This window comes from Gallinula chloropus (genome assembly GCF_964237585.1).
Source record: "Gallinula chloropus genome assembly, chromosome: 6".
NCBI classification, from domain to species: Eukaryota; Metazoa; Chordata; class Aves; order Gruiformes; family Rallidae; genus Gallinula; species Gallinula chloropus.
In genome coordinates, this window is record NC_140091.1 from 29,406,114 (window position 1) to 29,431,558 (window position 25,445).

The 25,445-nt window shown below is 45.9% G+C and overlaps 1 protein-coding gene across 2 annotated transcripts in view; it reads left to right on the plus strand.

Moving 5' to 3' along the window:
• Positions 1-2,179: 2,179 nt before the first annotated feature.
• The window catches only part of NR5A2 (nuclear receptor subfamily 5 group A member 2), a gene marked incomplete at its 5' end in the record, with an annotated part of 96,199 nt that continues 72,933 nt past the window's right edge, over positions 2,180-25,445 (plus strand). Inside the window, 5 exons of one of the 2 annotated variants that reach the window (XM_084266366.1) lie at positions 2,180-2,243; positions 12,356-12,493; positions 14,885-15,003; positions 16,284-16,425; positions 19,162-19,808. In XM_084266366.1, coding sequence (XP_084122492.1) covers positions 2,180-2,243; positions 12,356-12,493; positions 14,885-15,003; positions 16,284-16,425; positions 19,162-19,808 — 1,110 coding nt within the window. The remainder of the gene's footprint in view (positions 2,244-12,355; positions 12,494-14,884; positions 15,004-16,283; positions 16,426-19,161; positions 19,809-25,445) is intronic. The other variant, XM_084266367.1, reaches the window with a different exon arrangement.

The window sequence follows — 25,445 nt, forward strand, 5'->3', positions numbered from 1 at the left end:
ATAAATGATCGCTTTCTTTTTTTATATATAAATAGAATTGAAAATCTATTTAATGACCAAATAAATTAGACTCGACAGAGAATCAGATTCTTCAGGTTTGTATGAAACCTGTTGTAAAAGTTGGCCTCCAGCTTTCACTCAGTCTAAATAGATAAAAAATATCAGTGACCCTGAAAAAAACATTCATAGTATCTGTTTAACCAGACTCGTAAATTAATTCTTTTCCCTGTAATAAATAGGAAGCTACTATTGCATTGCATGTTTTGTTTTAAAGCATTTCATAAACATTGCAAGCCAACAATATTCACAGCATTGCTGTGAAGTAACTTGGTACAGTTTGCTCATTTTACAAGTATGATTAAAAGTATATTAAAAAAAAAAAAGAGGAAGAGAAACCTGATTTCTGGATGTTTCTGGTGCACAAATCTATATCATTTCACTTGCTGCATGTACCACAGACAAAATAAGTATTTATGACTGGGACTTATTAAATAGGTGAACAAACTTCTGGTTTATACACTGCAGCATGGTAAAGAAAGCATACAAAATAAACATGCAATTGTTTAAAAATCATTTGGAAGAATCTGGCCATACGTCTACAGCCTGCCATCCCTGGCCCAAGGGGCTCAAGAGGAGGGCTGTGCTGCTCAGAACAAGGGATAATTCAAGGGTCCTGGCTGTAAAACCCAAGGCACTGCAGTTGGCCACACCAGCCCCATTTTCAGACCCGCTCTCTAGTTCTCATCCTGGCCAAGAGAAGCCTGAAAAGCAGTTCAATTTGAGCACAAAATGACTTGCATGCCACTTTATCATCAAAGTCTAACTATCATGGCAAAGTATATAAAAAAGCATATGCTGCTTCACAGCCCTCCGCAAATTTCAAGAGAAATAACTCCTGCTGACTTCAAGAGGCTTCAGATCTAGCCCACGGTGGAATAACTTGTATCTGTTTTTCAAGAGACTTGAAATATCAAATATCATCTGATTATTCAGGCTTGAGTCTGATCTCACGACGTGTGTGCAGACTTAATCTATTGGGCTACAGCTGCAAAGGCTGCCGGTGGCACTGCGGTGCGAGGAGAAGCTGCGCTGCACTCAGGCTGCTGTCAATACAGCACAGTCACGCCCGGGGAGCTGACATGTCCCTGTGCTTCCTCTGGTGAGTGTGAAAGCAGAACCTGACCCACTCCCAGCTGAGCTGAAAAGTCACCCAGCCATTTACACAGCTGCCCACCTTTATAATGATCAGTTACAGCAAAACTCTTGTCAGTGGTTCACACGCTGTGAGCGGGTATCGTACCTTGCAGCCTCAGAGGTGAGAGCAATACTGACTCTGTATCATAATCCTGGGATATCAATGTTTAACCATGCTGTAAAGCTCATTACTGAGAAAGTAGTGTACGCTTTCAACTACACAGCTACAACCTGGAGCTAGTCTCCAGCCTGAGGACGGGGGCAATAAAACAGTTTTGTCTGACAAACCACCACCAGAGATGTGCTGGTGCTGTTACTCAGAGTGTGGAATCCCAAGCACATCCAGAAGCCTCCTCTAAGGAATTAATGCTTGCTTGTTTTGCCATCCAAAGAGTGTTTACAGAAGCCAAAACAACCATGCTTGCTGTCCACTGTGCAAAGAGGTGATGACATCAAGACGACAGGTCACAAGTCTGAGTTTATAGTCATTACACTTACGTTGGTATGGCTTTTCATCCACACAGTATGATCTTATGACCCCACAACTTTACAACCTTCCACTCTCTGGGCTTCATAGCACCTCTCCACTCTAGGTTAATCATTTCTCTGCCATTATCTGCCAAGAGTTCTTATCTCTTTTGCTGTCACTTTATAACAGGGTCCTCTTATCAAGCTGTACAAAATCACGTGACAGTGCCAAACCTATCACAAGTTCCAATTCCTCTGATTAGAGACTATCATGAAATGGGATACATAGTTTACAGCAGGTCACTAATGCTGGAAAAAGTACAGAGTCCACTCAAAGACATGCCTGTTACTTTCTGAATTCTTGGATAATTTTTTTTGTTGTTGTTGTTCATCACGCCGACTTTCACTGAAGGTTATTATAGCCTGGGTCTCAAGGCCAGAGAAGTTTACAGGCTGCACTTCTGTACTCAATGCGGTACACCTTGCACCCAAGGGTACCCTATATTTACACCTAATGATGTCTTCTGGTTCCCACACAGCCATCATACAGGAATCTATAAAACATGGACTTACATCAGTTGGTAAGTAACAGCTTTCTAACTGTTCTGAAGAGTCTTCATGAATATATTAGACTTGGGGCTGCCCAAACTGAAAATATCGTTACAATTGGGCAAGCCAAAAAAACCTGATTAATTTGTATGCATATTTAGGCAAAAAAGAACTTTATGATACAATGTAAAAATGTAAAAAAACAGCTGGTAATTCAGTGAGTAACACTTTTCTCCAGAGATAATGTAGTTATCAAATATATAATCAAATAATTAATGGTATCTTTATTATCTTTTATTACAATTGCTAATAACTGTGAAATTGTGTGTGCATGCATGTATAAACATTCACAAAAATTAGATTTAAATTGCTTCTAGCCTGACTATTCTTGTTGAAGAAAACCTCAGGAATGTTTTCAGGTCTTTTCTGTTACATACATGTCAAATGCAGATTCCTTTTTTGTAGCTAAAAATGCAGGTATACCGTCACCCATGGGGGGTAGGCTGGATGGTTAGACCTCAGAGCAGTGAAGAAGAGAGCATTTTCAGTAGCATATGGAAGCAGCACCCACTCCCCATGAGAAAGCCAGCAGGCACAGGTTGCTCTGGCTTGCAGGCAGGAGGAGCTTTGCACACCCGGCTGTCCGGGGCTGCGGCAGCTGTGGCCGAGCCCAGCAAGTGCCTCTCTCGGCCACCTCCCTGCCCTTCTACTCGCACTCCCTATCTCAGGTCATCCCGCCTCTCGCCGGGCAGACGCTGGGAGCGAGGTGCCTTTCCTGTGACAGGGCGGTAGCATCCCTTGCCTCTCTGCCAGGGCTTAGAAGTGCTGGAGGAGCCCTGCCAAGGGAAACCTCTCTTTTGTGGAGCAGAAAGCTCTTCACAAGCTGGCACAGCAGCGCTGCAGGTTCCACAGCCCAGGGTTTAGCAAGGCTGCGTCTTGGCACAGCAATTTATGGCAAGGATGAAAGAAGGGACCTTTGGCCCCCGAGTCGAATCAGGGCTTGCTCTCCTCCTCTTGCCCCCACAGTGCATCATCACATGGAAGGTGAGGTTCTCGCCCTGATGCTGGGTGTGATATGGTCACCTCACCATCCAGGGAGGCTCTGGCCCTGTGGGGATGGAGGGCACAGCAACAGCTGCAGGAAATAGCCTCAAACATAACAAACCCAACCTTAATCTCCTGGGTGGAGCTGCTGCTTCTCCTGGGGAAGAGTGCCAATGGGAAGGGCCCACCTCAGACCTCAGTGTCCCACGCAGCTGGGCCCCAGGGGTTCCCTTCTCACGCTCTTCACCTCTGCCTACACCTCCCACACCAGAACCATGCCCAAAACCACAGCGAAGTTTGCTGGGCTACAAATGGTTGGCACTGCCAGGCCTGCAACTGCCTGCCTTTCTGGCTGACTGTGCCTGGTGACCTGTTGGGCTCCTGATAACTCTCTATGGAGAGTGTAACCTGTCCACAACAGCCAGAGGCCTCACACAGGATGATCTCAGGCTCTTGGACATAGCTCTGGCCAGGGGGTCTTGTCCCAGCAAAGCCACAGAGAAGTCAAAGCCAGAGATACTCTGGTGCTCCTCTACAGGTGTGGGGTGCTCCTTCACACAGCTCTGCCCCTAGAAATACATGGACAAAGGGTGCCCAGATGGGCCTTGCTCTGGTTTTTGCTGGTTTTGGCTGCTGGGAAGGGAAAGGTGCTGGAGGAACCTCTGGTCCTCTCTGTTCAGCCTTCATGGGATAGTAGAATAATAATACATCTCATGTATTTGAAAATTGGTCACTCAGATAAGGTTTCTTTGGGTGGAAGGATAAAACCCAAGGGGAAGGGAAAATAAGATATTCCTATCTGTCATATTTAGACCAAGTACAGGTCTGGGTTCCCTAAATCATGTGGATATGAGAAACAGGTTGGTGGGAAACACGAGTTAGCAGACCACTGCTCTCACCATACCTCCAGAATGCACTCATGCCTGTGCTGTATCACAGACATACCAGGAGAGCTTTGCAAAGCATGACCCAGAAAAAGCAGATCTACATCCTGTGAAACACTCTGAAATCCTGTGTGCTCTGAGTTAGGGGGAGGAATCTACCCTTGCATGACACTGGATGGTCAGAGCCCACAGTGGCATCCCTGAAAAGCACATCTAACTTGGCATTGTGAACAGATCACTGCATACTTGCAAGGGTTAAATGTAACCAGCACTGCCCTGCCTGCCTCTGCTTGAAGGTGAGGGAACCAAATAGAAAGGAGCTGGATTCTGTTTTTATTTACTCTTGGAAAGTAATTCCTTGGAAGAAAAATATGTCCTCCCAGGGTGTAAGTACACTCAGCAGCAGAGCCAAGTGCTCTGAAGAGTATATCCCAACCCTGGACTTTCACTTTTGCAAGTTCTTGCCAGAGCGTCCTTGGCTTTTTCCTCTATAATCCAGCACAGAGCAGGTGGGTTTGTGAGGACCTGCCATGGTCTCTGCAGCCCCCTATCCTGCCAGCCCCTCAGGCCACAGGCGTTCTCTGCTTCCCACAGGAGCTGAGAGGTGTCCTTGTCAGGGATCACCTGCTTTACAGACATGCACCCAGTGCCTTCCCCCACCTGGGGATAAGGTAGGGTTTGGTATAATCAGTCACATGCCACAGCACGAACCACCTAGCTTTTTCCCCAGCAAGGAGGGTCTCATGCAGCTCCCATGAATGCAAATCAGACCCCACCAACTTAAATGGGAATGGATCTGTCTCTTGGACAGCAAACACAACCAGCCTGGGGCTGGTGCATGAGTGGGCGCTACCTGTTGTTGACACCTGCTTTTAGGCTTATTAGCCATACAGTCAGAGGCAGCTACATCTTAATAGTGTATCCTATCTTCCAGATGATGAACATCATCAGGACTTAGGAAAATGTTGATGGAAGTGCCACAGTTTTTTTTCCATCGGATGCCGGGGCAACAAAAAGCTAGTTGACTAGTTTTATTTTTCCTCTAACTAGCCCCTTGTTTTAGTGTTCTCAGGGAAATTATGCATTTTTATAAGCTTAAAAAATAATATTTAACAGAAATAACTGTTTTCTTAACTTTTTATAAAATGGTTATATAAAAGGAAAAATTACTTGTAGTTTCTTACTGTGATTTTTTTTTCCCAGCTTGTATAATACTTACTGCCATCTTAATTTTAATGTATGTCCTCGGGCAGTTTACAGTATTATAATTAGTGCTCTTGAGTTTGGCAACGGGCTTTTTTATATTACTATTATTATTAAAATGCATATATAATGAAATTTCATATGATTAACAAAGACAGTAAATATTATATATTTAAAGTTTGGATTAGGATCTTGGCCAGCAATAATGCAGGCAATTCTTGCATAGGAGTGAACAGTTTGGGCTGTGTGAGGACTGGAAGATAAGGGCTGTTGGAAATTTTTTATAACAGTGAACTTTTGCTGTTATTCTTTACTTTTATCCATTTTCTTCCCATTAAATACCTGGTTATACTGCAAATGAGATCTCTACAAAACTGGCAGTATTTACATTTACACGCAGTTTTTTTCCAGTCAGTCTGATCTTAAATACCCAAATACATGAAATAAAGTAACAGTGATGCTGCATGTGGTCTCCAGAGGGAAACCTCCAATGCTGACAAAACGCCTCCAGTCACTTGTCCGTGTGGGTAATTTAAAGGTCACCTCTCAAACTTGTCTTCATATAGTGTGAAGGGGAAGAATTATCTACAGCAGGAGTCGTGTTTGGCTGCAGTATGGGGGAAACCGTTACAACTTCTCATGCCAGATTATTATTAACGCCTAGAGTTTTCTCACATATTACAGGAGTACTTTATATATATTACATAGATATCCTACCTTATATATTAATACATTCCTATACACAATGAACAGACATGCATATGTACACAGTCCTTATCAAGATTTCTCTCTCTAGGTTATGCCTGGTTCATCTTCTTATAGTTTGTTGTATAATTCTATGTTTATATGTGGAGAAATCTTATACGAGATACAGATATTTACAAGCTTACACGTTTTTCGTTATAAAGATCAATTATGAAATTATTTTAAAATAAAGTTTTCCAAGCTTCAAAACATAATTATTGGGGAGGAGAAGCAGACCTAAACCATTCTTTTTTTCACCAACAGATCAAGGTCAGTTGCCTCAGAAATTTCATTGTTAAGCCTGTCTGTGCCGGATAGAAATCAGTGATCTGTTCTGATGCCCAGACTGGCGCTCAGCCCTGGCAGGAGCCTTGCTTTCTATACGAATAGATTTGGAGGTTTTGTCTTTCCTGACCAAGCCCGAGCTTTTTTAACTAGATGTCCCACACTCGGCTCCAAAAGGGCAGCACGGGCAGAAACAAAAGAGCCCCGTCAGAAAAGTGACTAGTTATCAGTGCTGAAAAGGGGCGGTGGGTTCACCGGGCAGCCCCGGGTACCACCGCCAGCGGCGTCCCTTCGGCCTGGCCCCGCCGCGGCTCCCGCTGGCAGCGCCGCCGCCCGCGCCGCACCGCGGAGCAGCGCGCCGAGCCGCGGGGCCGCTTCTGGGCGGGCCGGCGCAGAGAGGAGCTCCTTGCTTTTGGATTCACCTCCTAGCCCCCCGGCAGGGAGGAGAAGCCGCCACCCCTGCGGCAGCCGGGCAGCCAGCAGAACGAGCACGTTTTCCCGTCGCACCGTGAGCGGCAACAGGTCCGAGCAGTGCGGGACCAGGCGGCGTTTTCCCTGCGGAAGTCGTGTCATTTATCGGGGGAAAAAAAAAGTAATCTAGCAGGGATCTTGCTTGTAAAACTGGGTCTTTAAGTGTCCTAGCGCATAGGAGCTGCCGCGTGGAAAAGGCTGCTAAGGTTCGCTGCTAATGCCATTGATCCGGGAAACCCCTCGGCTCGCTGCCTCCCGAAAGGCGCCCGGGGTTGCCTCAGCTTTCGCAGCCCCCCGGGGCCTCAGCCCTTCCACGCCCTCCAGTTCGTTCAGCTAAATCCCCGTCAGCAAGCCGGCTCGCAACACCAAGTGACTAACCGTCCCTGCCCACACGCGTGCCGCCCTCCGGGCGGGCGGCCCCGCGGGAGGGAGCGCGCCCCGAGCCGGGCGGGCCGGAGCAGACAGCGGCAGGACGCGGTGAAGTGTTACGACACCTCGCTGATGACTCACTCAGCAATAAGAGAAAGGCAATCACGGAGATGCTTTACCACCCACTTGGGCCGGCTCACGCCTCACTCCGGAGTCTCCTGCCGTTTTGCATCGCGCTGCTGCCGGGTGCATTCCAGCGTGCGGCAGAAAGCTTGGCTGGGCTAGAAAAACACCTTCTCGGTCAGCAATTGTCTGTTTGGAAATGGTTCTCTGTGTCGGACCAGAGAGGATCGACATCTCCGTAAGGAAACAGTGAATGACTCGCAGCAGGAAAGAGGCAATAGGCTTAGGAAAGAGATCTGTGGCGTGAGTTTTACCACAGGCGGTATTCCAGCCTGAAGCACCCACTCTGTTCGGCCAACAGTGGGACACACAGACACACTCAAATATATTGTTGCGTTTGGGGTTTTTGATTGTTTGGGTCTTTTTCGGTTCTCTAGAGGGGACAATTTACTTTCTAAATCCTGAGCTGGAGCCACTAACAGCCCCCGCTCAAATTCATTCCCATGAATAAAAAGCAGTGTTTCCTCGGGAAAGTGATGAGAGGAGCCCGTTGGCTACGTGATTTTAGAAGGTTTCGAGGTACCGTCGCCTTCGTACTGTGGGGTGATCTGTTTACAACAAGAAGCAGGGGGGGAAAGACATGAGATGAAAGGGAGGGGAGGAGAGCAAGGAAAGAGCAGAGAGAAGAGAAGAGAAGAGAAGAGAAGAGAAGAGAAGAGAAGAGAAGAGAAGAGAAGAGAAGAGAAGAGAAGAGAAGAGAAGAGAAGAGAAGAGAAGAGAAGAGAAGAGAAGAGAAGAGAAGAGAAGAGAAGAGAAGAGAAGAGAAGAGAAGAGAAGAGAAGAGAAGAGAAGAGAAGAGAAGAGAAGAGAAGAGATAAGAGAGAAAAGAGAAGAGCTTGCATTGAATACACTTTTCCTGGTACAAACAGTCTCGTAAAGTTAGGCGTGAGAGGTGTGTGAGGTGAAGCAGCGAACTCAGGTGATAAACTTTCCCAGTTGCCAGAGGGGTCCCGTGCCTGCCGTATTGTCACACGCTGCCTCCCCCGGGGCATTTCCCGGGGCCGCGCCTCTCCGTGCCCGGGGCCCTGCCAGCTGTGCCCGGGGCTGTGTGGCTTCGACGGGGACTCTCGCCCCGCGCCTGGCTGAAGCCACGGGCTCCTGTGAGGGATTGCTCAGAGCGGCTCTGGGCTGGTGGCAAACGGGAAAGCTCAGCGGGAGAGGCGGAGGAGACAGGATGCGGATTCCTCTCCTTCTTAAATACTTCCCTCTGAGTCGTTTTGATCGCTTTGGATTTAGACTTCCCAGAAAAAAAAGGTTCAGTCCTCCATTTATGTATTTATTTCATTTGCCTCTGCGAAGTTGGTTTTGAACATTCCTCAAAAAAAAGTTCTCTTTCTCTAGAGTTTGCTTGCTGGGAAGATAAATCAAACCTTCTCCGGGACACTTTCCGACACAAAGCTAGAAGGGAGCGTGCTATTTGTTGCTAACCGAGCAGACTCTCAATGTTGGAAATGTCCCTGCTTAGGGAAAAAAGGCTTTGAAATTTGCCCAGGTTCTGTGGCCTCTTTGAAGCTGTAAGAAATCGGAGCTTGCCTTGAAATATCATCACACAGAACCCTCTACCTTGAAAACAAAGAGGTGGAAGAAGCTTCAGATTGTTTAGAATTAGACCGTGTTTTTTTAATGTAAATGTACATACATTTAAATAGGGAAGTATAAAATATTCCAGGTCTTGCTCCTTGTACTAATCAAGGCTGCTGGAGGCTCCCCGAGCCATCATCTTTTATAATTATAATTACACGCGTCAATCAAGACCTTCAGGCAAAGTCAGAACAAGGCAGGCAAACTCAGGAGAGAAATCACATTAAAAAAAAAAAAGTTTGGAGAACTTAGTAAGGAATGGAGAAGAGATTAGAAGAAAGGGTAATTAAGGTTGCTCAAGGCAATTGTGAGAGCTAGAACTCCATGTTAAATTAAATGTAGCCACAAGGGACCAGGTATCACTTCTAATATGTACTGCCCTAAACTGTTACTTCGGAGAAATGTGGACGTGTAATAACCACTCCAAAGTATTTTCATCCATAACGATAGCTCGCGGAGTGGCTTTACGATGCTCAGTTTGAACTCCCCAAACGGTTCCCCGGCGGAATTACACTAAGCCCATCAGTAGGAGCGAAGCGCCCAGGTACTGGATGCTGCGGCTGTGACCGAGACGTAGAGTTGGCCCGGCCCGGGCCTGCCCCCGGGAATTGCAGCCCGCCTGGACACGAATGCGCTTGGGCTGGTTTCTCCTGCCCTGTCCAGTTGCGGGGTTTCCTTCCCCGGCTTTCGCCTAAAACACGGATGCCTTTCCTCGAGCGGCAATAACGAGAGCGGCGGCACAGAGCGCCCCGGCGGGGCGTCGCCAAGCGGCGTGACCCACCCGGTAGCGAGAGGGACAGAAGGGACCTCTTTCCCCGACGGAGCCCAGCGGGCTACAGGACCCAGGTCCGTCAGTGTCCTGCCAATGCGTACTAAACCTGCCACGGTCTGCGGTAAATGCAGCCGGAGCTGTGGTCTGACAACGCTTCTCCTGCGGGGAAGGGCTGCGGGGAGGCGAAGCTCCTCTGCGAGCCGCCCTCGGGGTGCTCTGGCCACCCGTCGGGCAAGCAGCAGGCTGAAGCTGCCCGGCTGCAGGCTCGCAAGGCCGGAGGGCCGCGGCACTGTCGCGCCACGGAGACCCCCGGCCCGCAGCAGCGACCCGCTCCCGACAGGCGCCCGAGGGAGCGGAGCCTCCGCTGCGCTGCGGACGCCGCCGGTGCTGAGCCGCCCGGGCTCAGCGCAGGGCGATGCTACATGGCGACACCTGCCAGAGGAGTTGTTGGTAATTAACGTATCTAGGAACAACTTCACAAGAGCCGAGATGGGGTCTCAGAGCCAGCATTCCCTCGGGATGGTTTTCAGCCGCCTCCCCTTGGCCATCGAGCTAGCGCTCCGCAGCTCGCGTGTCGCTATGCTAAAACTTACTCGCAGGCGAACTGCTAAACTGTGAAATTACAGCTTGATAAATAATGCCTTGATATAGATCAAGAGTTCACCCGCTGGCGCTCCCGCCGAAAGGGGAATGGGGAAAACGTGAGAATAGAAGGAGCCCGAGAGGTCCGAGCCTCTCTGCCCGTTGCGTCCATCTCCAAAATACCCAGCCCTGCACAGAGAATGAAAGATAAAGACATTTTCTACTCCAGTGGTGCTCGTGTTGGGCTCGTTCGGGATCTGCTCTGAATTAAGCCAAGGTCTTTTCTCCAATTACTGGATGCGGAAAGTTTGAAGTGTCTAGGAAAGAGTTCAGCCGAGTCCGCTCTCTGCACGTGGAGGGCTTGTCCCACCGCTGGTCACCTGCGATCATCACAAACAAGCATTTCATAAGTTACAGCAAGGGTCAGCTTTCACACACTCAGTCCCAAGCGATGGAAAATGCCACAGCCCGCGCTGGAGGTAGTTCCGCGCCTCACTGTCAATCGGAAGCAATTTTCACCGGCAAATATTTTCAGCTCTTAATATACACAACGGAGATGAAAGTGTCAGGGTAGTACGGGCAACCAAGCGTTCGGGCGGGGGGCTCGGATGCTTTCAAAGGCGCAAATATCACTCATGCCACATCCCCAAACCTACGCGACGCCGTGGGAGCGGAACCCCCCAGACGCTACCGGCGTGGAAGGGGCAGGAAAGGCAGCGGGGCGGGGAGACCCCGGCCCGGCTTGCCGGGCGGCTCGGCACCCCACCGCCCCCGGGCCCCCCGCCGCGCCGCGGGGCCGCCCGCTCTCGCCGCTTGCGAGAAACGAGTTCTTTGGGACAACTTAGAAACGAGTGCCGCTTGCTGCACCGTGTGCCGGGGAAGGGAGGCTCTTGCTCAAGCGATGGCTCTGCCAGGGCATTGGCTTTTGTGCAAACGGTGCACCTGCACCCACAGATTTCGCAAGAAGTTTAGAGGAGAGAGAGACCCAAAAGCCAGAATAGATAAAGCGAGCTCAAGCGCGGCTCCCGATGGCTTTTATCAGGCTCCAGGGCTGCGCGGCGGCAGTGTGGCCGCAAGAACTGGGGTTCCTCAAGGGCAGGGGGGTTCTGCTATGCTCCCCCGCCGGCCCGAGGGAAAGCGAGGGCTGGTGTCCCGCAGCTGGCCGGACGGGAGGATTGCCCCGCCTGCCCCAAGGCAGTTAGAACGGAGCCGCCCGTCGGCAAGAAGGCACACGGCGGGTGTGAGGCCAGACCGGCTCGGAGGGGCCGGTGGCCCGTCGGGCTCCGCTGGGGCGGAGAGGGGTGACCGCAGCCCATGCCCCCAACCCGCAGTTAACAACCGGGGCGGGGCGGGGGGGAGAGCGCTGGGCAAGTGTGTGTGCTCCTGTGCGTATGTTGGTGCGTGTGTGTGAGCCGAGGGTGTCGCTCATCCTGCCTCTGCCTTATTGGCTGCAAGGGCGGTGTCAGGGCCCCCCTTCACCGGAGCCCCCCGCACTGTGCAGCCCCCGGGCTCTGGGAGCGCCTCCCTACGAGCCCGGGGCTAGAGGTCCCGATTCGGCACCTCCGCTCTTGTGGCGGGGGGAAGAAGGGGAGGAGGAAGAGGAGGAGGAGGGAGGAAGGGAGGAGGGGGACGGGGGTGGGAACCCTGTCCAGCAGCACCAGCGCCGGCAGAGCGCTCCTGTGCACTGTGCCGCTCCGCATGGATCGGGGCGCCCGGCTGCCGCCGCTCTGAACCCCGGGCGGAGCTGCTGCCGGCTCCCGGGGTTCCTCCTTCCTCCCCGGCACCCCCCGGTCTTCCTCCTCCTCCTCTCCTCTCCGCCCCCACCGCCTGCAGCCCGACTACCGCTCCGCGGCTCCCCCAGCCGCGGGCACCCGGCGGCGCTTCCCGGCGGCCGGGGCCGCTCGGTGCTCCCGCTGCAGCAGGGCAAGGGCTGGCGTGGAGCAAAGGGAGGGAAGAGGAGGAGGAGGAAGAGGCAGCGGCTGCCGAGCGCCCCTTGCTCCAGCTAAATCTGTGCTGCCGTGTCCAGGTGCTGTTGTCGCGGACGGACACGGAGCCCACAACCCGGCCCGCAGCCGCCTTGTCATGCTGCCCAAAGTGGAGACGGAGGCCTTGGGACTCGCCCGGTCGAATGGGGAACAGGGGCAAATGCCGGAAAACATGCAAGGTAAGGGGGGAAAGGCACAGCGCTCCCCCTCCGCGCACGCTCGGGCCCCCCTCGGGAAACCGCCCCTTCGTCCTGCCAAAAAAGTTTACGGCCGCTGACTGCGAGCTCCCTACCCGCCTCCCGCTCCGCGCCCCTCCGAGCCCCTGCCTTCGCGGGCCAACTTCCAGCGTGGCTTGGGCGGGCACCAGGAGCCTGGGCACCCGCGCCGCGGAGACGGAAAGACCCTAGCCAGGAGATGAAACTGCAACCGGGGAACCGACAAGTATTTGGCCGGCGCGAGCCTACCCCGGGTTGCAGATGCCCCCGACGGTCACTGCTCGGATGGGGGGTCGGTCTCAGCCGCGGTCCGTGCGCAAAACTAACTCGAGGTTTACGGTAGGGAGAGTTCTGCCGAGCACCCCGTGTGCCTCACACGGTCCCGAGGGGACGGCGGCGGATAGCCTGCTGCCGGGGTCCCTGCAGCTCGGCCGCGGCTCTGCCCGGCGTGTGCGGTGCCCGCAGGCAACAGCGCAGGTGGTCTCCGCAGCGCTGCGAAACTTCGTACCAGAGAGCCCCGACTCCGCGGCAGAGTTACACCCCTGTGGGGTACCGGGAAGACAGAAGGATGTCCCAGCTGGGGTAGCTCTGGAAATGCGGCGGGACGGGGCGGCGACCCCGTCCTAGGGGGGTCGGGTCCCTGCCGCGGAGCTGGCATCCCGGTGCGCGGGCACTGCCCGCCCCGCCCTGCCCTGCCCCGAGCTTCTCTTGCGGGGCAAAACCTTCCGTCCCGCTGCTCTTTCGAAATTACCGTCCCGGGCGCCTGCTGGGAAGCAGGGGCGGGATGGGCTAGGGGCCTCGGAAGTGCTGGGGGCGGCCCGACCGCCCCTTTCCTCGCCCGCGGAGACTCCGTGCCAGGGCACGGCGCTCGGAAAACCCCTGCTTTCCCACATGGTTTTTCCTGCAAGGAGGGGGAACTTCGTCCCAGCGCCGGGCCCTGGATCCGCGGTCGCGGGAGCAGAGGGGAGGTCCAGGCCCTCCTCCTCTGCCGCCTGCGGCCGCCCCGTGTCCGCCCCACGTCCCTGGCAGGCGGCGATCCCCGGCCGTGCCGAGGTCGCTCTGGAAACGTTTTCCAGGCTGCGTTGTGGTGGGTTAATGCCCCCGTACAGCCCTCCTTGCCCTGCGGAAAGGAGGGGGCGGGCAGCTACCGCGCCTCCCCCAGCCTGGCGCTCGGCTCGGGAGTTTCGGGCGGACTCTGACCGCCCCGCTACCCCCGAACAGCCGAGTTACCGGCAAAGAGGCAACATCCTAAAGCGGTGCCGCTGCGAGGACCGGCGCTTCTCGCCTTGCTCAGGAACCCTCCGCTGCCTCTGCGCCTCCCGAGCAGATCGAAGGTTTAGCAGCAGGGAAAGGGGAAGGAAGCCGGTCCCGCGGTGAGCGGCGGGGGTTCTTTTTGGGAATAATCGGAGCTGCTGACTGGACTCTTCGTTGGGGGAGCCCGGTTCGAGTGACCGCGCTTCGTGCCTTCATTCAGCTTGTTTTACCCCTTCTCGGTCCCCCCTGACTGCCGAGCGCTCCCTGCCTTTCCCTCGGGCGGCAGAAACTTCGGGCGGCCACGGCGCGCAGGTTTCCCGCCAGCCCCCGGTAGTGCCGCTTGGGCAGACCCCGACCGCATCCCCCGAGGGCGGCGGTGCCGGCCCCCTACCCCTCTGCCGACCCGCGGGGAGACGCGTCGACGGGTGCTGAAAGTACCTTCTCCGTCGCCGCGCTGCGAAAGCCACGGGCTGTGTGCATGCAGCGCCCAGCCCATCGGCTAGGGCAGGGGGAAGAGCGAGCGGGTCGGGAGGGGTGGTGGTCACCCCGAGACAACGAGCTCGGGGGGCGCGGAGGATGTTGTCTTAGGCTGGTCTTGCAAGGACGGACCTTGCATCTAGCGCGGCGCAAAACTGCTGGGTCTGTACGATACAAGTTTTGGATAAGTAAATATTTGCAGGCTGATGTTGAAAGAAAAGTTTAAAGGAAACGAAGTGAGTTACTTTAGCTCCACGAGTGACACAACCTTTTCATTCTACTTCGTAAAAGCTTTCTCCTAATCAGTTTCGAATTTAAATTAATTCACTTAGTTTGTAACACCATAAACTAAGGACCAGGGCACCCTGTAAATATAAATACTTAAAACATAAAGCCCAGGGTCTAATGTTTTTTTATTTCACTTGCTAAATACCACGCAGATCTGCTGTTGGCTAAAAGTTGTGTGTCTCAGTGCAAGCTGTGGTTTTTAAAATAAAACTTCTCCCTGACCCCAGTTTGTAGAAGTGTGTGTAAGGGAGCTTTGTCTCTAGATGAGAACACTTGCAGGCAATTTGAGTTATTAATGTAAATTCTAATTCAATGTACTATTTCTCCTTTCCCCAGTGTCTCAGTTTAAAATGGTGAATTACTCTTATGATGAAGACCTTGAGGAACTGTGTCCAGTCTGTGGAGATAAAGTGTCTGGGTACCATTATGGACTTCTCACCTGTGAAAGCTGCAAGGTTCTGTACTAATTACTTCATACAAAAACTAGTACAGCAAAAAGAGTTTCAAATACAGGCAGAATTAAGATAATTAAAGAAAACAGATCTGTAGAATTTTGGCTTATTTCCGATTGTGTCTTGTTACATTCTTGTAAAAAAGAAATTAACCCCCAAAAAGCTCTAGGATTTTAAATTCTCTTGGATAGATCTCATCTGCACAAACTTGGACTGTTTTGCATTGAAGTTTTATCATTGCCTTTAAGTATTTTGCTGTTGTGAAGTGACGTAGTTCTAGGACAACTTTCACTCCTAACTGTCCTAAATATTGATTCTGTTGATTTCTATACATTCAGGGTATTTATGTTCTTGGAGGATAAAGTAGGAAAAGTATCCTCAATACAGATCATCTTTGCCAAATCTAATGCAGCTTTCATAAGATTTCTTCATCCTTCAATATTACAGTGTAAATTTCTGTGACTATAACGGCCATGATCTTTTTTTCATACAAACTGTATATACTGTATACACTTGACACAAAGTCAAGTAGCTAATGTATGATTTGGTTTAGATCATTCATTAATTTTTAAAATAAAATATTTGTAAACACAACTTATTTTTTAAGATAAATCTATCTGCATGGTTCTATTATACTAAAGGATTTAAATACTTATAAATTTGTGACACATCACATTTGTCATGTAAAATACTTTCAAAGTTCCTTATGGTTATTTAAGTAATGCACTGTAAAGGAAACTCATTTGCCAGAGCAATACAATTTAAAATATTTAGTTGCATGGAAAAATTAACTTAGCACATTATAGTTTCATTAAAAATAATCAATAAGAAATGAACAACAAGCACTTATCATGACTTTAGCATGTGCCACTGGGATGTACAGTAGCCAGAGGTACTCTGTGTTTCTGTTCTCTTTACAACGATGTTCCTACTTATGTAATGGAAAATTACTTTAGAAGGAAGACTTTAAACATTTTGCTCTGATTAAAGAATACAAAAGGAACTGGTCAACCTGACCATTTGCCCTATCAGTGTTAAGGGCACAGGAGACTATAGTTGGTCACAGCTTTGATATAAGTCTATAAAACACCAACACAAAAACCCCACTTCTGGAATCTGGTGGTTTTCTCCTGGGTACATCTCCCTGTAATTTAAAATAACCTACGTAACTTTGTAAGTGCTTAAGTGGTGTCTGAAAAATAAGTCCCAATGATTTCCATAAAGTGAAATGTTGAAACATGCTATTGAAGCAAAATAGGCTAACTTTTGTATCTATCATACAGGGATTCTTTAAGCGAACAGTCCAGAATAACAAGAGGTACACATGTATAGAAAATCAGAATTGCCAGATTGATAAAACACAGAGAAAACGATGCCCTTACTGTCGATTTCAAAAATGCCTAAGTGTTGGAATGAAATTGGAAGGTAAGAGCTATAGTATTGCTGATATTGTCAACTATAATATAGATACATTTCTGAAAAAATACAGGATTACGCATGTTATTATATGATTCATACCATTTTTAAATGCTATATATTTATTGTGTTCTTGACATACTAGTAAAAGGTGACTGTACTCAATTTAAAATGTTGCTTTATAAAAAAACAATCTCAAGTAAATGATTATTCACTAGTCAAAAACATAATCCATTTTCCACATAAATATTATTTGATATTTCAGTACTTCAGAGTCTGTGAATGAATGGATCTGGACAGACTAGTTTTGCACCTTTTCAAAAAGAGTTAATTTAGATTAAACATTAAATATGTAAGAAGGGTGCAGAACAGAAAAAGAATAGTCATTGCTATGGAGAGTGATCTAATTTTATTTCTATCTTAATGCAAGAGGGTTTTTTTTTTAATACATATATTCTTCTGACAATAAGGGAGAAAACAAAGTAACAGATAAAATAAGGGTTTTCTCACAAACTTGTCTTTGGGATTAAGGAAATTGTGTCCTATATTTTCCTGATGCTACACCTGAGACGCTGTTAGAAATGAAAGAGAATAAGGCATTTTGAAGTATACCTTTTGACTTCATTTCACTCTCTAACGCACTGAGAACAGTAAGAAGTGTGCAATACACTTTGAGATAACCAAATGCAAAATTATAGACTCAAATTTGAGAACCATACACAGTTCATTCAAACTTTGATATATAAAATGCTAAAATTCAGATTTCACAGCAAATGATGTGTCCTTGACCAAGGACAAGGGCCTAAATTCTTTATTATTCCTACTACTGTACCAAAAAAGGCATTCGCCCTAGACACTTAACCAGGAAAAATCAGGACAAGGAGGGAAACCATAAACCATTAAGGGAATCATAAAGGATAAGACCCAATCACCTGAGTCTGGCAAAGGAAAGCTGTTGATATAACTGAAGATAAACAGTAAAATCAACCTCCTGCTGCAGTTTTATGGTTTCAATACTACTCTATTTGCCCACAAGACTGAGCTAGCACTGACACACTGCACTAGACATCCTGAATCACTGCATGTTCTTCCAAATTCAAATACTGCAACAACAGGACATTTGGAAGCCTTTTCTCATTGTTGACATTAAGAATGAGGATAAAATACTTTATTTTGCTCCTACTTGTTACTTTTTGCAATCACTTACAACGATAAGGAACAAATTTTGGCTTCTGTGAGTACATGCTGTTCACCTACAGAACCTCTATGTAAGTTACTTCCATAGGAGTTATACAACAGCATTTGCTAATCCAATTTGGCTCACAGTTTTTAATTGTAGAATACCTGTGAGGATACTATGTATATGCATTTAAAGTTAATTACATGTACCAGCATGGCAGTTTAATTACTTTCATTTCCTGCATTTTGCTCAAAATCTACATTCAACAGCAGTATCAGCAGCAGCATTTTTACCACGTATCTAGGGAAAGTGCCTGCAGTTTTAAAGACACCCTAGAAAATGTACTTCAGCTTCCTTATCGGCACATCCATACAACTCCTTTTCCTTTGTTTAGAAGATTGGAAGAACACATGCTTCCATAATTGTAAATACTTGTGGCATTTATATGTGTATTTCCCTAATAGTGATACATGGAGCTTTAATGTCTAGTTCATAAATTACCATGGACCAAAAAAAAAAATCATTAAACGTTAAAGTCCTGATGATAATGTACAGTATTATGCGTATCTAGCATTCATAATAAATTTTTAATGTTCTACTAATCCCTAAGATAAAAAGCTGAAGAACTTAACCTCCAGCAATCTCAGCAGTCTCAACATGTCACCAGGCTGTCAAAGGTTCCTCTTTCAATCTAACTGCTGCTGGGCAAGGTGGGCTTGGTGAGAGCTCCTCGCTAGTCCATTACATATATTCCACGGTGACAGACACTGCTGTGACAGAGACCACCTGTATGACTCCCAAGGCAGCTGTTGAGGTGGATTTATTTTAATTATTTCTAATTCCAGAGATATTACAAGCTGGAACAGTGTCAATAGTTTCTGTTTCGTTTCCACGTTCTGTGTGGAAGGCAGCAAGCTGACAGCTTTCTCCCTGCACATTCCAACTGCAGCTAAACATTTCTGTAGAGCTGTTCAGCTAACTAGACACCTCTTCAAGTTTTACACCGATCCGAACAGAACCACCAAAAGGAAACGTTTCCTTTTTGCCAAGAAAAACCTATTCCCCTTTGTGACTACTGAACATTTCACAATTTACGTTTCAGATGTTTTGCTGCGGTGGAAGGCAGTAATGGAATGATTATAATGAGACAATGTGGTCTGCTGGATACGTCTCAGACAAATTCTGGACATCATCCCTTGTTTCTTAATGACATAGTAGCTTGACACAAAACCAAATATACATTGAGATCTCCACATGATCCCATAGCAGGTGTGAAATTCCTGTAGCCAACCATTGTGTTTGTCCCTGTGTCCTAATCAATGTAAAGAGAAGTCCTTCTATGTTAGTAATATATGCATGTGATATTTAAGTTACCAGAAAAAAAGTGACATTTGTTAAAGTCAAAATAATTTTTAAATTTTTTTTTTTTAGGAATAAACACACTGCTTTGAATTTGGAAAAAAAAAAGTTACATTTTTACATTTCTGCTCTGTCTTAATGTACGTTTCATTAAAGAGTGTCGATTCCAAGTTTAATTACACTTTACTTCCTCCTCTCCCCAACAGCTGTACGAGCTGACCGAATGCGTGGCGGTCGAAACAAATTTGGACCAATGTACAAGAGAGACAGGGCACTGAAGCAGCAGAAGAAAGCTCTGATCCGAGCAAATGGACTTAAACTGGAAGCCATGACTCAGGTGATCCAAGCAATGCCCACTGACCTGACAATATCCTCCGCAATCCAGAACATCCATTCTGCCTCCAAAGGCCTACCTCTGAACCATACTGCCTTGCCTCCTACAGACTATGACAGAAGCCCCTTTGTAACCTCTCCAATTAGCATGACAATGCCGCCCCATGGCAGTTTGCAAGGTTACCAAACCTATGGCCATTTTCCAAGCCGTGCTATCAAGTCTGAGTACCCTGACCCTTACACTAGTTCACCAGAGTCGATAATGGGCTACTCATACATGGATAGTTATCAAACGAGCTCACCAGCAAGTATTCCACATCTGATATTGGAACTCCTGAAATGTGAGCCAGATGAGCCACAAGTCCAAGCCAAGATAATGGCGTATCTGCAGCAAGAGCAAGCCAACAGAAGCAAGCACGACAAGCTCAACACATTTGGGCTTATGTGTAAAATGGCTGACCAAACCCTCTTCTCCATTGTTGAGTGGGCTAGGAGTAGCATCTTTTTTAGAGAACTTAAGGTAGGTAACCATCTCTCATTATATTATTATTCAATCTAGAGAAAAAAATGCCATTTGTTACAAGGTTGTAATTCAAGCAAGAAACTCTGGCTTGTCTTTTTCTTATTCTCCATAGCATCTAATTCTCAATTTATTTGGCTTGAGGTAGGCAGACTATTATGAGAAACTTGTAGTTGTCTTCTACCTGAGCCTGTAATCAGCTGTAGCAAAGATTCAAGTTTCAGTTCAGCTCTTCTGTACTCTACTATTTATCACAACTGTTACCAATCTCCATAGACTCTCGCATAAATTTCACTCCTTTCCCTGTCAGTATCGCTCATTGTCTGCCTTGTATTCAGAGTTGTAAGCACACATTTTACATCATTCTACATTAATTTATGTCATTATTTTGTTACCTCATTTACTGTACGAGGGAATGCCGTTTCTGTCCATCTCTGTACACTCCTTATATAAGTCCATATCTGGAATACTCAGTTTCTCACCAGAATGTTATTTTGTGCATGCTTGTGGATGCAGTTAACCAGGAAGACTGAATCCTAAGCAGTGTATACACAGAACAGAAAGTAAGGAGGAACAAGATATCCTAAGGACTCCTTTTGTTTCTCATGATCACTGATACATGGGAGTTCCTTTAATCTAGACTGGCTACAATGACCACTAGGCTCTTAATTTTGGGGTTTTTTTTGGAGCACCCAATACATCTTCATGCACAGCTCTCTGGTTGCCAGAAATCCCTCATTTACATTTCTCAGACTTTTTGTTATGGCAATGTCTCAGTGTCTCAATGTCTCAATGACAGGTCTGTTGCATTCAGGTTTGGAATTTTAAGCCAAAAATTTGGGATCAGACAGTAGAGAGAAGCTACAGTTAATAGCCACTCTCGATAGAGAGATTAGCTCTGGAATGAATAAGAGATCTCCTGTCCCAAAAATCTCAAGATCATGAAACTTAAATCGCATCTGAATTTCCCTATTATATTGCTAGTTACTGAACCTCTGTCTGCCACAACTATTTGCTGCTGAAATCTGTAACGTTTTGCAACCATCCAAAATTTCTCACTGACTCCTGTTGAGCCAAGAAAAAATAATAAATACAGTATCTAAATACAAAAATTACTGTAGAAGTTCACTGACAATTGAATCTACATGGATCAAGAGCAGAGAAGGGAGATCCCATTAAAAAGACGCAGTCAGAGTGCTTGTCACAACAGTATTTCTGCCATAACCATCATGATGCAGACACATGAAATAAAGCCTGATTACAAGAAAAGCAAGCTGTATATGTTGCACACTCCAATTTTTCAAGAGAATGGTTGCAGGAACCATTAAACACTCAGTATATATAAAGATGAGAGGAAGTTTGCTCAGAGGGGAAAAAGAAAACAGGTTCAAGAGAGAAAAGCTCCTTCATTTGCTAAGTTATTTACAATTTTATAGTAAGCTATAAGCCATGTTACCCATGTAAAATAATTTAAAAATTAAACCCATAAACATCGTACTCTTCCAATAGACAGTGTCCTAAATATCAGGGAGCAGATCATTCTACCCTTACACTTCAGTGGTGAGAAACCACGTTAAAATCATTGATACTTGCAGAACAAGATTCTCTTCAGTGAAAGAATTTTAAAGCTATGATCTGTCTTAAAACTCCAATTATGATTAAAGTGAGAATATGAAAAGCTATTCAAGCAACATTTACTTTTTATGGTTCCATGACTTAATCTATAGTCAGGTTTCATAAGCATTCAACATGCTATACTGGGAATAGGTGGAGAGATGGTCTTTACAATGTCAGCTTGGATGATATTCTTCAACCAACATATGTTTGCTAGCATGGACACAAAAAGATGCAGAAATTTGTTTATTGAAAGTGCTGACCACCTTCTCCTGCCTCTGGATGTCTATATATACTACCATGGACACACAGACTTCTGGAAATACCTATATCCTAGAAATTCACTACATAGATCCTTTGACTAGTGAACTGATTTTTAAACGTTTTTAGAAGACATTGGTTTGTACCCTTTGCATCTTAGAAACTGAGAGTTCAGACAGTTTCATGATTTCTATCACACCCAGATAATTTTTGGTGGTTTTTTTTTGTAATTGTGCAAGATTAACTAAATTCCACAACATTCCATCACACTAACAATACATCTGATATTTAGGGACCAGATTATACAAAATTCTAAGACCTTTAAGCTTCTCAGCTTCTTAAAGGTGAAGTGGTCAAAACATGTTTAGACCAGATACTATTTTGTTAGCAGCACGAGGTAATACCATCTCTCTTTGCAGCTAAGAGGATCAGAATTATAGAAAGGGTTTACAAACCTTTCCTGAACACAGCTCTCTTCCATCCATCCATGATTTCAGCTCTGTCTGACCAAGGTAGCAAAAGCAGCTATTACAGATGGCTCCACAGAACAGGAACACCTGTGGGAGAGGAAAAAAATATCCAAAACCTTAAGGATATACAGAGAAATTTTAAATACTGGAGGAAGGTGAAAGCTAATTGTAAAAAAGATGCAACTAGATTTTCAGAATAGCTAACATTGTTCCCTACCTATATCAGCTGAGAGGTATGCATTTGCTTGAGAAGATGCTTTCCTACCATTCCTACTTGTCTAAACTTAACTACTGAATCTTGAGATGTCTTTCCAATAAGACAGATGCATCTGTGGGACTAATTTTAAATCATGCCAACAATCAAACATTTAAAAAGTACAAACGTGGTTTGTATGAAACTCCTCATGATTTTGCCACGATAGTGATGCCTTGCACAGTTGGCCATGAGTTACTAAGCAGCATTATTTTCAATTCTGTATCCTTTCACTTCATTCTAAATTTACTCTTCCACCTTTGTCTCTTCAATTCACGTATTCCTTCCTGCTGCATCTAGAGATTTGCAGCTAGCAGAGTTCATGAGGCACTGAAAAGGGGGAGAACATAAAAAATTCTGTCCCAGTCCACTAGTGGGTTAGGCCACATTTACCTTATGGTGACAAAAACCCACCAGTAAACTACAGATTTTTACCTTTTTCTTTCCATTTAGCTGAAAACTTGACTTTTTTAAAGCGGCATCAAGTTATAACAAACACATTTTAAACCTTTATTTCATTAAACATTTATCACATTTATGCTTATCACTTTAATCTTCTCACCTGTTGCTTTACAAATTGTCAGCACTGCATTTAGAATATGAAACACACATAAACATGTAAAAGGTAATAATATTGACTGGGCAGAACTACCTCCAGCATACACTGCATTTTACTGAATTTGATCTGAATTCAAGTGTGTTATTTAAGACCAATGTTCATACTTGCTAGGACTCTCCCATTTTCATGTTTGGTATCAGAAATATTAATATTAATTAAGCTAAACAGTCAGGATTAGTAATAACATCAGAGTAAGATCCAAAGCAGCCAGTGGCAATTCGGTAACTTTCACTTTAACACCTGCTAAAATCTCAAGCATACCTATCTGTCTTGTGAACTCAGAATACTTTGTGGTTAGTAATTACATCATAAATTCTGAGGACTGACATCACATATTACTTGGTTTTTCAGAAAGAGAAGTATTGTACACAAATGGAGTAAGAATATGGAGATAACCTTCTAGTAGACTTATGATGATACTAATAGTAAAAAAGGGCAGTTTTTGCTATTCTGGAGTTGTTGAAAGCTCAATAAATATAAAAGTAAGATATATCTATCTTATCTTCAGCTAAGAAAACTCAGGAATGCCCTGGGGATGCTAGATTTGTAGCCAGTTGTCTTTGTCAGGTGAAAGGTCTTTGTACAAAGCCAAAAAGAAAATATTGCAAGAGTTTCTAGAGTCCAAAGGTTACCTGGCCCCAAGAAAGGATGCAGACAGTTCCACTGGACTGGTCTTTCCTTGTCAGCCCACAGCAGGGAAAATTCAACAACTACGTCCAAAGCTAAAAATCCTGAATCCATAAAAGAAAGCAGTCTCTGCTTGGGACAGGGAGAAAACAGGACCTGCACTGCAGAACAGTCCTTAGGATATTTTCTCCTAGATGAGGATCAGAAAATTAACTAAATGTTGATAATTACAAAAAAGTACTAAAGGACTTGTGATTCACAAAAAAATACCACCTTGACTTATTTGGCTATTTTTGTGAGGATGTCATAGGTCAAAGTACTATGTGAGCACAAACCCAGTTAGTGAATGATTGCACTAACTGGCATACTTCATGTTAAAGCAGCTCATCCTAGAACTATTCACTGAGTTTGCAAATTCAGTCCATTCACTGATGTCAGACTGTATCAGCCCCAGGACAGATTTCTTGCCTTAAGTATGAAGTTGGCTGTGCTCACACCAGCTGCAAACGTAGCCCTGAAAGAAACAATGGTCTAACCACATATTTCAAAAGGATCCTATGTATAGAACTTCCACTGTACCTGAAAGCAGTAAGTGAACTGAGGTCTACTTTTGTGTTGCATATTCTGCATAAGCACAATTATATTAGCAGAGTTTCAAGTTATTTCTTGAATGAGTGCAAACTTGGTGTGAATCAGATTAACAGAATTGCTAGAGTCTCTCAATTTTTTTTTCTGTAAAATTTGTTTAGATATAGTAATATACCACTCAACACAACAGCTCTAACTTCAAATTTCAGTCTCTACGTAATTATCAAGAAGTCCACACAAAATAAGGAATTACAGTACAGAAATCCAATTAATAAAACTGAATTAGCACAGAATAGGAAAAAAGTAGGGTGTGGTTTCATTTTGTTGGGTTTTTTTGTTTGGTTGGGATTTTTTGACAAGAAAAAGTATCAGCAATGGAATACCTTAAAAGTTCTTCAAGGTGATGAAAGGCTGATATATTATTTTGACTTAAGTAATCAAAGGCAGTTTTATAATTTGAAGTGCTTTTGGACTTTGTAGTATGTGTATCAGGAAAGGAAATGTAAGTAACATAGCTGATGAAATGAAACTTCTGCAGTGTTCTTTCAATCAGGGAAGCTGCCAGAAACCAGGTCCAGGACTTGCCTTAATATCAGTAATCTGATTAGTTACTATGTTGTCATGTGTAGCTGCTGATTTTTAGTCTGGTTTAAGCATATCTGGATCTGAAAAATATACTTCTCAGATATTTAAAAAACGTCAGGGAAAGGGAAATTATTTTTCTTACACAGTCAAATAAATCTTTGCTTTACAGTCATTAATTTAATTTCACAAATAGTAAAGTCATTGCTAAAGGAAGAAGCCTTAGCAGAGAAACCAGGGTTTAATGAAGCATGAGATTATACCAGCCACCTAGCTGAGCCTTGTAGGAGAACACTTCATCAGAAGTCAACTTCATGATGATCTTCTGGTCTCCTCTGGACTGAGGATGTTACCAAGTGCTGTATTTCAGCATGTAGGCATGACATTGTGCAGCCTATCTAAACAGTTTGTTCCATAGTAAATCCCTGGCACTTTTTCTAGGCATAAGAAAGATGAAATCCTTCTCTGTCTGTTCCTGTCGGAGCAGGATAGTTTCACTCTGCTGGACAACATTCTCAGCTCTGATAGGAGGAGACTGAGCTCAGTCACTCTGGGTTGAGTCATTTTTCCATCTAACCCCCAGTGTTCATCATCATGCTGGGACTAAGAATCATGCTACATGC